Genomic DNA, 17,013 nt, shown 5'->3' on the forward strand with positions numbered 1-17,013 from the left:
GAGATCTCTTTCAACCTTAATGTTTCCATAATTCTGTGATTCTGTGATTCTATGATTCTATGAAAATAAGTGACAAAATATATTATAAAACCTATCTCCTTAGACAGAAAGCAAAATTTTATTTCTTGGAGGTCTTTGTCTACTTACACATTTTAATAATTATGAGAAACTCGGTTCACCTTCATACTACTTACTTTTTAACATCTTGGTCTCAACCTAATTCAGGATCAATACCTTCAATCGCTGTAGCATCTGAAATTTGTCCAGACATGACAATTCAGCAGGACTAATCTCCTGAACAATGCTTCCTGTTTATTCTTCTTAACTTTGACTTTCAGCTCATAAATTTATGCCTGCCTACAAAAGTGTGCACTATGTAGTACTGAATTACCATCTTACACATGGTATTCCCCAATCAATTCTCCACACTGTATAAAGTTTTCCATAATTACAATTAATGCATAAAATTCTTAATGGTCTGCACATTAGCAGGAACTATATATCCTTCACTTGGTGACTTGCAGTAATAAATATCACCTCCTATTGTATTTTTAAAATGGTAAGACCAGTCATGGCTTGCTTTCTGAAATGAATTGGCTTACTGCAGGCGGTAAAGCAATCAAGTTTTGACCATGTCTAAGATGAGTCTAATGTTTTCTCTGTGCAGAATTCAAAACAATGAAACAAAATAATGAATGCAGTAGCCAAAACAGCTTCCACCATTCTGTGTTTTTTTGACACATGCACATTTGAAAGGATTTAATCAAACCCTAACAAGTACACTTGTATCAGTCTAACCAAAACATTGTTTATTTTGTTTTACAGATTTTGGCCATTGTGTCCATTCTGTTCATCGTCCTGTCCACTATTGCTTTGTCTCTTAACACACTGCCAGAACTTCAAGTAATAGATGAATTTGGGCAGCCAAATGACAACCCTCAGCTAGCACACGTTGAAGCTGTGTGTATTGCTTGGTTTACCATGGAGTATCTTTTGCGTTTTCTGTCCTCACCAAATAAGTGGAAGTTCTTCAAAGGCCCATTAAATGTCATTGACTTACTGGCTATCTTGCCGTACTATGTCACCATTTTCCTCACAGAGTCCAATAAAAGTGTTCTGCAATTCCAAAACGTCAGACGTGTGGTTCAGATATTTCGAATTATGAGGATCCTAAGGATTCTTAAGCTCGCCAGACATTCAACAGGCCTTCAGTCTTTAGGCTTTACACTCAGGCGGAGTTACAATGAATTGGGCTTGTTAATATTATTTTTAGCCATGGGAATAATGATATTTTCAAGTCTTGTATTCTTTGCTGAAAAGGATGAGGATGCTACAAAATTTACAAGTATTCCTGCGTCATTCTGGTGGGCAACAATCACTATGACTACTGTAGGATATGGTGACATTTATCCTAAGACCTTATTAGGTAAAATAGTTGGAGGACTTTGCTGTATCGCTGGAGTGCTGGTCATAGCCCTGCCCATACCAATTATTGTGAACAATTTCTCAGAGTTTTATAAGGAGCAGAAAAGACAGGAGAAGGCAATTAAGAGGAGAGAAGCACTTGAGCGAGCTAAAAGAAATGGCAGTATTGTCTCCATGAATCTAAAAGATGCCTTTGCTCGCAGTATGGAAATGATAGATGTAGCAGTAGATTCAGGAAAGCTTGGAGAACCACTCAATCCAAAGGAGACACCTGATAACAGCCACCTGTCCCCAAGCCGGTGGAAATGGGCCAGAAGGACAATGTCTGAAACAAGCTCAAACAAATCTTATGAAAACAAGTACCAAGAAGTTAGTCAACAAGACTCCCAGGAGCAATTAAATAATGCTGCAGCTTCCTCCAGCCCACAGCACCTCAGTGCCCAAAAACTGGAGATGCTGTATAATGAAATTACTAAAACTCAGTCTCAGCCTAATCTTAATGCTGGTTACCAAGACCAGTCAGCAAAGCCACCCATGTATGAGGAAGAAATAGAAATGGAAGAAGTTATAGGTCAGAGAGATCCGTTGCCAGCTGGGCCCACCGACATCGTAATGGACATGAGAAGCACATCCAGTATTGACAGTTTTGCCAGTTGTGCAACTGACTTCACAGAAACAGAGAGGTCTCCCCTCTCTCTGTTTCCTGGCTCTCACTTGCAAATGAGATTTCCAACTGATGCTGTTAATATGGAAGAAAACCAAAGAGCAAGAAGTTCTCAGTTTATACCATTTGCAAAAGACAGAGGATTTTCTCCAACTGATGTCACCTTTGAATATAATCCAATCAACAGACCTGTTACCAGTGATGGCAGTGGGCCCCAAACTGTTTCACATGGTCATTTTCATTTTGACACTGCCATGGAAAGCCCCAAAAGTTCCCTGAAAGGTAGCAACCCATTAAAATCTAGATCCCTTAAAGTTAATTTTAAAGACAATAGAGGTGGTGCTCCACATACTCCACCAAGCACCGCTAGGCCACTGCCAGTGACAGCAGGAGCAGACTTCACACAGGCTACCCCTCAGCACATCAGCACCATTCTCCTAGAAGAAAATTCCCCCCAGGGTGAACGACCTGTACTTGGTGCCGATGCATCTGCACTTTGTCAGGGACCTGCTAAAAAATCATCCCCTCTCTTTCCCAAACAAAAAATTTTCACTTTCCCTTCAAAAGAGAGGAGGAGCTTCACTGAAATAGACACTGGAGAAGAAGAAGAGTTTATGGAGCTACATGGTATGAAACATGAGAAAAAACAGGATATCAAGACAAATTGCTGTGGGGATAAACACAGTGATGGCAACAATTTAACAGGGGAGCCACAGATCACCTCTTCACCCAAAAGCATGAGCCACAACTGTACTCAAGACATTTACCATGCTGTGGGTGAGGTAAAGCCAGACAGTAACCAAGAAGGTCACAAAATGGAAAACCACTTATTTGCTCCAGAAATTCATTCAAGTCCAGGAGAAACTGGTTATTGTCCCACACGAGAAACTAGCATGTGACTAGTTACAGAAGCAATAAAAACACCTTTTCTTAAAACAGTTAGTAATGCCTATGAACTAAAACATGGAAAGCCTCAACAAAAGTGCATAAAATGTTATTTTTGCATGGCATGAAGAGTTGTTTAGTTTAAATACTGTTTAATTAAAAAAAAAGACTGCTTTTTGTAACAAACTGAAAAAAACAGGGAAAAAATTACTCAAGAATGGTGAACACAATAAAGAGAGCTCTATTAGGAGCCAGTGGTCTGCAACATCTGACATTTTTGATCCTTTCATTTATGATTGTAGACAGGTTTGGAACTCTTTTAACATTTTTTTTTCCTCAGTTACAATGAATTTTAGAATTTGCACATGAAAGGATGAAATGTCAATGCATGCATTCATAAAGATCTGAAACAAGGTGCTTTGAGCTTGCAAAATGCATATACTTGTAAATAGTTTGGGGTTGGGGGGAAAGCTACTGTTAACAAGGATTTATGGAAAAAGCATTTCCTGGGACACAGGTACTTCCTTCACAGCGTGCTGCCTGGAGGTTTTGTACAGACTTATGTTGCAAAATTGCAACTTCTACTTAAAGCATCTCACGTATCTTGCTTTCTGTTAAAAAGCTCATGAGTATATCTGTTAATTAAGGACTACAGTTTATCTTTAGTTTATCTGTGCTGTAAATCATGATGGGTTTTTTTTATTTGCAGAACTTCAGTTATTGCTTTTGTCAGCTTAATTAATGATCCTATGAGGAAAAAAAAAGATTTAATGACCAGAACTTGAAGCATTTGATATTTTTATAGAAAACTGCCAACATTTCATAACTCAGAAAAAAAAAGTTCCATTTTAAAATTTAAAAATCAGCGTTATTTCCGTGGCAATAAATAGTGCCAAATGGCTATACAGATATATCCAAAAGTGTTCAACTTCTTAGAATATAACTTGGTATTAAAAAAAATATTTCCCACACTCTTATTTTTCCTTTAACACTATTTGCTTCTACATGATCTTTGATGTCTTACCTTTTTTCCTCCATGCAGTGCTCATACTTCAGTAATGGCAATGTTGTTGTTATGGTGTAAGGACATAAGAGACAAGGTTTGTAGGGGAAAGTGGTACCTTTTGTTATCATAAATCATATAGCTGGAGAAAAAGAGGCTTCAAGTACATGTGATTTGCCTCAGGTCTTCCATACGCCAAAGCTTGTCTGTGTTTTTCAGTTCAATCATTTGGACTGACAGAAGATACCACTTGACTCACCAAATATGCCTCAACCCATCCTTCCATAGCTGTTCTGAAACGGAGTATAGGATTTCCACTATACTTAAATAAAGGAAAACGTCAATCATTCCACTGAGAACTGCCAAAGCATCTTTCATTTCTCTGATTTCTCCAGCTTTGTAAAAGAAAGATGCTGAACCAAAGCCTCCATTACAAAGGAACCATCTAACCACTGTCTCGAAAAAGCTATTTTTTATTTTATCCAGAATCCATAGCTTCCTATGCTATATTAAAAAAAGCTTATAGATTGCTTTAATTCCCTAAATCATAAAAAGTTTATTCAATTCATGAATTCTAATCATAAGCAAATGTATGCAGTTACACAGACATGTTCTACAAAATGTTCCCTTTTTTTTATTTTAGGAAGACTTAAAAGTACTCTAGACCAACCAATGCATGGTTTGGAACAGCAGGCTTCTACTTACCATAGGGGACCTAGGTTAATTTTTACTCATGTCTTTTTCTGTCGCTTGAATAAGTAACAACCAGGCGCCTAAAGCACTCAGTGTAAAGGGACAAGCATTTTTGTTGCAACATTGCCCGTTGCTTGAAATGGCTGGGTCGATGCCACAGACATCACTCAAGCCTGGCATATAGAAAAGAGGCAAGTTTGAACAGCTCCAAAATATTGATCCTGGTGGCTGGGCCAAACAATGAGCACAGCACAATCATTCAGTTGGGTTTTTTTTGAAAGTTTTCTGTATTTCCCTAAGTTTTCTTATTTCTGTAACAAGAGAATATTGAGGTGTCTCTTCAGTCATTTGAATAACTGAGAATATAATGTCTTTTTTTTCAAACAATGTCTGGTCATTAATTCTCAAAATAAAAATTATTTTTTTTGTCTTTAATTGCAGTTCATTTCAACTTGTTGCTGCATTCAGTTTTATGTATTTATATGGTATTCTGCATAACAATTTTCAATCATGTTGTGTCTCACTGTCCCAAAACTTAGCTTTTTAATATTTTATGGTCATTAATCTTCTACATTTATTTTTCAGTTTCTAGATCTTTTCGGTGACTAAAACTAAACGCCAGTCAATTTTTATATGCCTGAAGTGTTGGTTTGTATTTTCTATGTGCAGTTTTATGAAATCACATGGGCCTGTTCAATCTGCCTTTACATCCTAGTGAACTATTGAAGTCCAAATTAAGACCAAATGGGACCTGGTCCCATGCTCTGGATCCACAGAAAATTCCCATTCAAGAAAATAGTGTTGTTCTGGCAAGACTGAGGTCTGTGTCATGTTCCTTCTGTGTGCTTTTTCTCCCAGGTGACCCTTACTCTTTGGAAAAGCCCCCTTAGACCTATGCCACTCGATGGAAAGGGAGGAGTCCAGACATAGGGGACGTATTGCAGGAACAGACATTTAATTCCTTAAGCTCTCCTGAGCTAAACTTCATGTAAACCTGATTCTGGCCTATTAAAATCACTAAAAATTTAAAAGGGGTAAAGTCAAGGCCTCAATCCTTGTGCAGATGAATCTCCCCTGAAACCAATGGGAGTCCGGTGGAAAAAGGGACTGACTGAAATATAAATGAGAAGGACTGTAGTCTCTCCCTCTTGATGAAAATCAACAGGAGCTTTAACTATATGAATCACATGAAAGACCAGGCCCTTATTTGCTGCTGTATTTTAAATGTTTTCAGAGAAGCACATTTATTTTGAAAGCAAAAGAAATGCAATTCACTTTATTAACAGATGCTTTATTTTTTTGAAATACTAGAAGCAAAATTATTAAGCTTTAGAAGTGATTTTGGTATAATTTTGTTATCTACTTTTGACTAAGCTGAAAACTATTTCCGGAAGCACAGGTTTAGACATGTGGTTTTTCCAGTCTTGACTGCATACACAGGATCCACCTCTGAATACCTAACCTGTGTAATTCCTGATTAAAACATCTATTTGAGCAGTTGCAGGACTGGATCTAGCTTTCTGTCGAGTACAGCAGGTGTAAGAAGTGCAGGCCAGGATCACTTCATTCATCATGAGTTGATATGAAGCAAATTATGCAAAATTACACAAATATATTTTTCTGGTTTTCTAAAACTTTGAAGCCATTTCGGACTTATTACCCATTCACCACAGTAAGGAGAGAATGTGTCTGGGTTCTGGAGTCAGTCTCTAATGACAGCTGTGCAATTTTGAAACAACTTAAGGAGTCTTAGGAAGAAGTGACTCCTTTGTGTACCTGAAAGGGGTTTGACTCCTCGCATCACTGGAAAATGAAGAATGTTCAGGGAGATAGCTTTGCAATTGATCTATTTTTTATATTTTTTTACTAACTGCAGAATCCTGAATCAAAGTTTTAATTCCTTTTCAATGAAGAAACCAAATGCACATATTTAAAAAATGTTCACAGAGTAATTAGAAGAGTTTTTGGGTAATAGTCACATTGATCCAAATCTAGGTGGGGGGTGGGGGGAATAATATATCGCACAAACTGCAAAGGAAGTTCCTACAGGAAAGCTGTTTACAGGGAAGTATATTATGTGAAGAATGTAACATGGTGTAGGAAGTTTTTGCACTACCGAATTTATATAAAATACACTTTTTTAAATGAAAACACAAAAGGCCTTTTAATGCTACATTGTATAGAATATAGAAGCCTCTGTGCTAATGCAGCAATGTAATGCACTGTGTCCTCACTTCAAAATTGGTCTCAAAATTCAAACATTAGTGATGTTAGAGAGGTGATATCTGATCTAACGCTAGAGCAACGGACATGAAGAGCCTTTCAGCACACTATTATGTAACCCAAAGTGTGTACAGACAGTTCTATTTTTTGCCTATAACATTCATAAATCAAAACAACAATTGGCTTCGGGAGTTGTTTCCTAACAGGTAATAATGGGCAATATATTTGTATTCCTTGAAAAGCAGTGAGTTCTTTTAAAAGTAGACCTCTTCCCCTACATGTTGACTGAGCTTCTGTTTCCTTCAACGTTTACCTTCAAGTTATTTAATTAACTGCTTCAACCTCCTCTAAATCTCGGTCCCGTACAAAAGACAGTTGTCTTTTTGAAGCTCTATTGCAAATACAGTCAGACTGGTAACAATGTCCAGGGCTTAACTGATTGGCTTTTACATTCAAATAATTTTTGAATCACTTGGATAGAAAATAAATATTTTGATCATGCAGAAATATTTTAGAAGCAGAAAAGTGCAACAAATATCCTTTTTTTTTTCAAAGTAGCCAGCACAGATCAAGCAAGAAATGCAAATACCACAAAGGGGAAAGAAGGGCAGAAAACTGTAAGTAAACAAGGCATGTTTTAGTGTACTATATAAAAAGAGATATAATAAAACATATGTGAAGGAAGCCTTGTTCACATTAAATGAGGTAAAAATACCAGTAGCAAAATATTTAATTCCACTCCTACTCCATTGTAATTTTTAACCTAGAACCAACAGGTTCAGTGATGCTATTATCCACTTGCCTGCCACATTAACATCTGATCTGTAATTGTTTTTCAGAAGACTTTCCTGAAAAATAAGATACCACTGTTGCTGTCCTTATTAATCTTTGGATCTCTTCCCATTGCCCTCCAAATATCAACCTTCTCTTCTTCTTGGGCATGGTCAGAAGGCAACCCACCCAACAAGATGATAGGTGTGTCTTGTTTCTCAGGAAAGTGCTTTGGTAGTGTGGTGCAAATGGCCAGATGAACTCTGTTGCATTTGAACCAAGGAACAAGAACTGAGTGTCACTTCTCCCCATTTTCTAGTTGTAAAGTACTCTGAATTCTCCAGTGTCCCCACAGTGTCCCCATCCTTCATACAAAAGCTTTCAGTGCTCTTGAAAGAACTTTTTTGAAAGCATTTGACTGGCAAATGCTACTAAGAGAGCCATCGGGCTAAGTGTGAATATTTGTCTCTTGTCCAATATGGTTTTATTAGTGGCACTCAGCTTTAACTCCTGCTGAAATGCTTTCTAAAATGGATCAGGTGTTCTGGGAGCCAAACCCTTTGTAGGTCCTCTGTCAGTTTCCTTAACAAAAGAAGGTTAGGTAACTGGCAGGCAAAAAGGAAACAAAGAATTTTGTTTGCATTGTGTGATGGTTTCTTGTTCAGTGATCATACACTATGGGACATCTGCAGGTGGGGTAATGTCTTTGTATTTATTTTGTTGCAGGTTTAAACAGTATTTTTTTAAAATGCTGAGTTATGATATTTAGGAAGTATTACCCTTTAGTAAAATGGAGATTTCTTCCAAAACAGCAGTGATTCTTTATAGTCCTATATTATTATTGAATGATATTTAGTTTTCTTTTATGACACCTAATGCAGATCCTGATGAATACCACTATGGAACAAGGAAGTAGCACACAAATATTACTGCTCTTTTTACTTAAAAGTAGCCAAAAACCATGGTATTAGCTAACATTTGATCCAAGAAAGCTGATTATCCTAATTATAGATATCAGCTGAACAGAATGGTGACCTGTCATCACCTTAGACACTGACTGTAGTCCTGTGATTAACATAAACCATGAATCTAAGAGCAGTCCGTGCCATTAATTTCATAAGGGTAATTTTTTTAACTCAAGTAACTATTTAAATACATATTTAACATCAGCAAGAGTAATTTGCACTTCTAAATCTGGAAGTCTATGACTCTGTTTACACTGGCATCTTAGAGGAAATCAGGAGAGCTCTCGACATGAATCTCTCAGCTACCCCCACTTCTCATGCTTTGGTTCACACAACCAAGCAATCTGCACCATGTAAATTGGACGACTTTTAGATGAAGCTGAACCAGAAGACTTCTTCCATGAGGGCACCAGATGTGCTGCAGGCAGGACAAAGCATTCGGGCCCTGGTACCAGATGAGAGCCAGTCCAAAAATTGCACCCTGATACATGTAGTGCAAACTCTCAGCACAAACTGTTTTCCTCAACAAATCTGCTCATATTGTACGACTTGCTAATGTAGACATAGATCTCTACCATGACTACTGTCTTCAGCCCATGTAGCTCTTGGCTAAATCCCTTATTCAAGCAAATTTTGCCATTTTCATCAGTGGTATTGCATAAAAAAAGCAATATGTAGCCAAAGATTAAATTGTTCCCAGTGCATTCCCCAAGTTAACCCACATAAAATAATTTAAACAATAAAATCTTGATAACCTTTGTATAGTTGTGTTTTGTAGTTCAGATAAAACTCCATATACTGCATATTTCTACAGTCAATTTATGCTAAAGTTGGTGTTACATTTGATGAAGACAGTACAGACAGCACTAGACTGACTTACTCCAAAATCAGTGGAATGATTAAACTGATTGCAAGTAGCTTTATTTCACTTAACAGTAACACTTACTTTATACTGGTATGAATAAAAGCAAATTGCTGTGCATTGATGGAGGATCAGAAGCCCAGCTTGAGTATTTTGTGCCGATTTGCCATGTCCAGATATCTTCCTATTTGGATCACCAGCTGAAATTTATTTAAATTGAGGAACTAGTAAGGTTTTGATTGTGTGCTTAGTTGCTCTGATGTCTGGGACATACCTTGTACGGTAACACAAGGAACAAAAAGCCAATTCCTTATCTTACTTCTTTTAACCATTTCAAGGTGGAGGACATACGTCTTGTAGTGATATTTTTGCTCTAAGTTTTGCTCAGATAGCATCCCTCTGTGGAGGTTCAGAATACAAAACATTTATGCCTGTTCTTGAAGTCCTTAAGCAGAATGCCAGTGGAAACTCTGCCTGTATAAAGCTGAAGGATGGAGCAATACATTATAGCATTAGGCAAAAGGAACAGTTTCTAACACATTACAAAATACATTTTAAAAAAATTTTATAAACCTACTGTTGGGGACAATCTCGGGTACTTCTGCTCAGATGCAGAGTTCTGGATTTCTGTGTCTAAATTATCAGAGTCTGCAGAGTTTTACCTGTACAACCCTTTCAACAATCAAAGGAGCCATGCTGATAAGCTGAAACATGGAGGGATTAGTGTATAAAGAAGCTGAGCATTGAATACATAGCCTATTGCTTTAAGACCACTGTAAATATCAAATTAAATATGTACTAATTCATGTTTATACATTATTACTGTGTTAGTTTCATAGATACAGTAGCATGACTATTATTAATTTTATGGAGTTTAATGAACTTTACTTTGTATTCCTCTGTGAATGCTCTGAATGCTGCAAACAAAAAAAGCACAACAGTATTTTTTCAAGTTCTCTTGGGGCGATAGCAGTGTCTTCACTATTGTTCAGTTTTACAGATTTAGCAACATTTCATCATACATTGCTCTATGAATAACGTATCTTTCTTTAAAAGTACTGTCACTAGGAGATAAAAGTATATGTGATAAGTCTTGTCTCATCTCATTCATCTGCCTTTACAAAATGCCCCAGACATTTTGTGGGAGAATATGCTGCTTTTGCTTCATGCATTGTTTGTATTTGGGGGTGGGGCAGGGGAATAATAGGGCATTTTGCAATGGTAATTGCATCAAACACGCTTTTTTTCATTATTATTGTATTTGTTAGAAACATTTTGATTTCGTTTCTTTCTGTAGATAAAACTTTGACAATAGCTTTATTTTTTCAACTAACCATTTGATTTCATTAGACTAATACCTTCTCACATTTAGTGGTATTCGTATCAATGTTTCCATATCAGCTGCATTTTAACTTCATAAAAAAGGAAATGTGGTTATTATTTTTGTCATACTAGATTTTGCTGATCAACTAAGTATTTCTGCACCAATCTACATATTAATATGCATGTTGTAGTCTGTACAATTGTTCAACATCAAAATATCTGTTTAATTTATGTCAAATGTCTGTAAAATAAATGCATTGTTCTCCATTTCAGTCTGATAGAATAAGCAGGATAGTAAATAAATGTGTAAATGAATCATTTGTGTCTCATTTCAGTTCTCTTCATGAAACCGCTTTACATTGAACATTGCATATATACCAAAACAATAATCCATAGTGTCTTTAGATGTCATTACTTAACAAAATTATACAGGAATCTCTGACAGACAATATGTACAGAAATTAATCACTTTGCTATGCAAATAAAATCAGAATCCATTATTTTTTAAAAAAAATTAAATGTAGTGATTCTAAGCCTTTTCCTCCCTCTCTGTTCACAATTACTGTTAATTACTACTCACACTGTCATAGACACAAAGCCTCAAATGACCTTACAAGAGTGAGTAAACAGTATTGCCTGCAGGATGGAAAGCAGAAGCATGGAAAGATTTAGCAGCCTTTTTTGTGGCTAGTCAAACCTAGGTACCTCAGCCTAATATTCAGGCATAGTGGATAAACCAATTTCTTGTCCAGGAGAAATTTTAGATTATAGTGGAAATTATTTTACTCCTTTAAGATGGGTCAGGAAAATAACAGATTTTTTTTTTACAAGCAAGGTTTGGCTGCAAATCCACCTATAATAGAGCATCTCTACCATTCAGAAAATACGGAATATAATTCCCTCGTCTTCAAATTAGAAAGCTATTTTTTAATGTCAGCATCTGAGCAGCACTGCAATGAAATAAAAATGGAAGTCCAAGTTCGTCCCTTCGGTGACCATGTTGATTACAGTTTTTACGAGAGAGCATAGAGATGCTTTCGTTTCACAACCTCACTGTGCTATACATCACTTAATACACCATTCACTGCACTGCAGAACTTCTACCCTTTCAGCTTTTAATCTAAGGGTTCCCTCTATGAATGTGCAGCACTGTACATAAATCTAAATCTGTTCAATTTTTCTATTCTACCTCAAACACATTCCCAACTTCCTTTTTCCTTTAAAGAACAAACAACAAACAAACAAACACATCCTTCTTATTGCTTGTCCAAATCTCTTCTTGGCATTCATCTAAATAATTGCATTTTAAGGAGAGGATTTGGGGGGTTATATATAATTCAATAACCAATCAGTCTGCAGCCCACACATCTAATCATGGTACCCAAGAGTATTTGCAAAACTTCAGTTTTACATGCACATTTCAGCTGCCACATGGTTCCATCCTGCAGCAAGACTCTGGCCTCTTCAGCTTTTGGTTGTGCAGAAAGGAGACTAAGTCACATAGGAGAAAAAAAGTGGAATCATTTTCCAAAAAGCACTGGTTAGTCAAGGGACCAAGATACACCACTGTAGTTCCTAGTTCAACATCTCTCAATCATGCCATGAGTTTAGGAAATCTTTCTGTTCTAACCATTTCATCTTTTCCCATCTTCTCCTCTCCCTCCTTTCTTTTTTGTGGAGCACATTTCAAAAAACAGTCCAGAACCCCAGCATCTCATTCCAGATCCAAAGCAGCCTACGAAAGGAAGTGACTCAATGCTAGAGAGAAAATAAAATATAGAAAATCTCCACTATTTTATTGGTGCAATCTGACCTATTGCTGAACATGCAGCTAGAAAGCCGGAAAAGTATTTTATGATAACCTGCAAGTGTGATAGGTGGTTGGGATTAGGTCCTAAAGACAGAAATATTCTTGGCAGACCAGGAATAGAGCAGGTCAATAGAGACCATACTGACAAAATACTGAAATAGCACTAGGTTACCACAAAAAGTACCCTGCCATAATCTGTTCAGAGAAAAAAAAAAATCCCTAGCATTTCTAGATATAAATATTAGGAAAGTAAACAACCTAAATATTGGGGATAGCATGTTAAACCTTAATTCACTGTATAGGCTAAAACCATGTTTCTGCTGACTCTCTGAATGCAAATTTTCATTGGGTGAAAAACAGACACTATTAATCATATGAAAAGGAAAAACTATCTGCAGTTTTGTTAGTTCACTTCAGGGGGCCCTGAGGGAACAAGAGTTTACTCAATGCTGCTAAAAAAGCATTTTTGGGCTTAAAAAGTACTTAATAATGTTGAACTACCATAACTATAAAATATATCTTATTTGCAGAAAGTAAAGACATACAAGCCTACAGCACCAGAAGGAATGGTGCCATTCAATAACATTTTTACATTATTATAAATAAGTTTGATTTATTATTTCTCACCTTTCATTCTCATGCATTCTACATATTACCATCTTTCCCACACTGGAAATCGGCACAGCAACAATTTATTGTGAATCACTGCTAATTACCTAATTACCATTTAGGTATTCCTACTGTAAAACATTCAGGTTGAGTTATGTTGTCATTCACTTTTATTGAAGCTACTAATGAAAATATTGCTTTACTTTGCAAAAGAAATCTATTTTTATGATTTGTTCTCTTATGTTGCAGTTTTCAAATGGCAATTTCCATTATTCTTCAAAATACATTCCCACGACAATTTGTTTCTACTGGATGGCAAGAGGCAAGCTGTCGACTGTCAAGTATCAGTACATTATTCATATCCATGCTATGAAAGTTAAAAAGGCTTCTTCAGATGTTTTTGCAGTTTAGGGCATTCATTATGGAAAAGAGCTCACAGTGAGCTTTGGTCCAATTAGACTCTGGACAATCCACAGTTAAAAGAGCCACTATGAATGCCCTAACTTCAGGAAATTTTCCTAACTTAGTAAACACTAAGGCATTCAATGACATAAACACAGATCCATAAAGAAGTAGAATTCATTTGCTCAGCCACTCAAGAAACCATCTGTATTTACCACCTTTTCTGTTTCAATCTCTTACTGGTTTTGATTTAATAATTTCATTACGATATATAAAGAGGCTGGCATAATTGTACCATTCTTAGAAAGGAGCTGGGTTTTCAGTTTTTCAATCCTTTAGCAGGATGGTAACAAACATCTTATACCTGTGACTCATCTTTCAGTGGCAAGTCTGCTGACCACTGAGCAAGTGACTCTTCATATATATATATATATATATATATACACATAAAACACCCACACATGCACAGAGCACATATGGAATGTGGCACTGTCTTAGCACCATAGTCTGCAAACCAAAACTCTCCAATACTTTCCATTTGTGCTATGGTATAGCTACAATCTAGAGAGATTTCTCAGCTCACCAAGGCACAGCAGAAAGATCTCACAGTTTTCACAACTCTAATTCATACTTGAAAGAAAATAAGTCACATACCCAGAACACTATTCTCCATGCACACAGAAAAATGGAAGTGCTAACACCTGCACATTAGTGGGATTGTTACAAGGCTTATGTATCTGGCAATAAATTAAAACATACATAGACTGGAATAATTCCACTCTAGTATGAACAGCTGCATCTCCAAAATTTCACTCTAGTATGAACAATTACACCTCCAAAGGAAGAAGTTTCTTTTAGCAGCAACATTACAGCTACTGGTTTAATTATCAGCCACTCCTGCTTACCTGACCACCTTTCTCATCAGAAGCACATAAGCAAATCCTGTTTAATAACTTCAAGCAGGTTTCACATGTTTACCTTGTAAGATGGGAGAAAAGCTCCAACTTTTCTACTAAATATTTCAAAACTAAGTCAAAACCTACTCACAATTCTTGGGGAGGACAAAATAAGATTCCCAGTAATCAAAAGAAATAAAGACCTTAGTACATACAGAAAGAAGATCAATTTTGTAGTATTAAAAAATAACAGGAAAGAGTAGCTACTGTTTTTCATGTCTGAGACCACATTCTCACCCACAAAATCAATAAAGAAGAAACAGATTTAAACAGGCACCACCACATAAATACTCTGCTACCTCTGCTTTCTGTGAGTAGTTTCACTTTAGTGTTTTCCCCCAGTTAACAATGAAATTGATTTTTGGATAATCAGCATGTTTTGTTTCCTTGGAATTTCTAGTCATGACATCTGCAGAATTAAAACTCAGGGATTGTCAGCAATGTATCCAGAGCTCAGAATGAATAAAATTGTAATTCCAGGAGTGTACTGATGTTGCAAATTGATTTAACATTCACTGTGATGATTGATCAAGGCAAACTGCTTTGCTATTGTGCATATGTTCAGAGGTATTGTCTGTCACAATAGCTATTTACACAGCATTAGAAATCTAATGAAATCTACCAACCTCCCATTTTTAAACAACAATAAATTATTTCCTTTTCATTTGGCAGCTTGTGTTGAAAACAACTCTAGATTTAGTTTCATCCATTCAAATGAATCTCAGATTTTCTGGTATTCACTACAACCGATCTTCTCTGACACTTTTACAGATATACAATAAAGTGTGTCTCTCTTTAATATTTTCACAGTATTTAACATTGTTGCAAGTTTATCCTCTTTCTTCCAGGTTGCTAAACACATTCAATGCTCAGCTAATAAGTAGAGCCAGAAAATCATATTTCCAAGACCTTGTTTTCACACTGAAAACAATTGCAAAGCTGTTAGTTCCTAATGGCTGGCACATTTATCAAAATAAACAAACATAAATAAATTATTAATTCTAAACAAGCAAAGTTTCTGAGAGGTCTCTAATGATCATTTCATAGAAATATAGTTACCTAAGCTGCAGTTGTGTATCTCAGGTATAATTCCACAGAAGACAGTGCCAAATGTCAGTCATTTCTCAGTATACCAGAGATACCAGTACTTGGCCAGTAACTTAGGGACTCTTTCTGTGTATCTTTATCAGAAAATCTTCAGTCACATAACAGGTAATTCATAAATATAATTTAAATTCACTAAAGCATGTAAACACTATGGATTGTTGAATTTACTCAAGTGCATTGATTGATCAGAGGGCTGGAGCACCTCTATGAAGACAGGCTGGGACAGTTGGGGTTTTTCAGCCTGGAGAAGAGAAGGCTCAAAGGATAGAAGCCATCAAGTACCTAAGGATGTCTGCTAGAAACCTGGAGAAGGACTTTTCCCAAGGGCATGTAGTCACAGGACAAGAGGGAATGGTGATCAGCTGAAGGAGGGTAGGTTTAGATTAGACATTAGGAAGAAATTCTGTACTTTGAGTGTCGTGAGGCACTGGAACAGGCTGCCCAGAGAAGTTGTGGACTCCCCATCCCTGGAACTGTTCAAGGCCAGGGTGGATGGGGCCTTGAGCAACCTGGCCTAGTTGATGGTGTTGCTGCACATGACAGGGGGGTCACAACTAGCTGTTCTTTAAGGTCCCTTCCAATCCAAGCCATTCTATGATTCTGTGATGTTAGCCAAGGAGAATTTGATGTAACTTCATCAGGAGCATAGGGGCTTTAAGAGCATGTCCCTGGTTAAAACAAGAGACATCGAGTAAAGACAAAATGGGAGAAGTATTTGCTTCTGGTAGCAAGCAAGGTGAACTACAGTCAGTTCTACACAGCATTCCAACTTACCATTCCTCTTTCTAGGGCGAGTCCCAGACACTAGAGCAACATAATGGTTTGACATTCACTGATGTGAATGTGCCAATGAACACGGTTGGTGATAATGTAGCAATTGCACTGTCTTTAACTCAAGTCTCAATGTAGTTCTTCAGGTGGGACAGAATAAAATACCTATCAGTTCATTTTCTGTGTATGAATTAATCCCAGCAAAGGGTAGGAGACCCTGCTGAGTTCAAAATATTGAATACTGTAATACATTTGTCTCTAAAACTGCATTACATTAACTGAGAATAATGCAGCCTTTATTCTTTCATACATATATTAGCTTAATGAGCCATTAAAGTGTCTAGTATTTAAAGCATACAAGTAGATCTATAGTTTAAGCTTCAGAAGTCATCCAAATGTCTTACAAGTGCCAATAGTACTCTCAACAGGAGAAATTTAGCCTTTCATTTATTTTTAAATTGCTCTTTCCTTTTATTCCATAAAATGCATTTATTTACAAGAAGGCAATTGAAATCTTTAATACTGAATCAAGTAATCTAAGTTA

The 17,013-nt window shown here is 36.6% G+C and overlaps 1 protein-coding gene across 1 annotated transcript in view; it reads left to right on the forward strand.

Moving 5' to 3' along the window:
* The window catches only part of KCNB2 (potassium voltage-gated channel subfamily B member 2), a 188,983-nt gene extending 177,854 nt beyond the window's left edge, over positions 1 to 11,129 (forward strand). Inside the window, exon 3 of the mRNA XM_039548738.1 lies at positions 826 to 11,129. Within this exon, the coding sequence (XP_039404672.1) occupies positions 826 to 2,988 (2,163 nt within the window). The 3' untranslated portion in view covers positions 2,989 to 11,129. The remainder of the gene's footprint in view (positions 1 to 825) is intronic.
* Positions 11,130 to 17,013: the final 5,884 nt, after the last annotated feature.

The sequence above is a fragment of the Corvus cornix genome, chromosome 2 (assembly GCF_000738735.6).
Source record: "Corvus cornix cornix isolate S_Up_H32 chromosome 2, ASM73873v5, whole genome shotgun sequence".
In the NCBI taxonomy this organism is placed as follows: domain Eukaryota; kingdom Metazoa; phylum Chordata; class Aves; order Passeriformes; family Corvidae; genus Corvus; species Corvus cornix.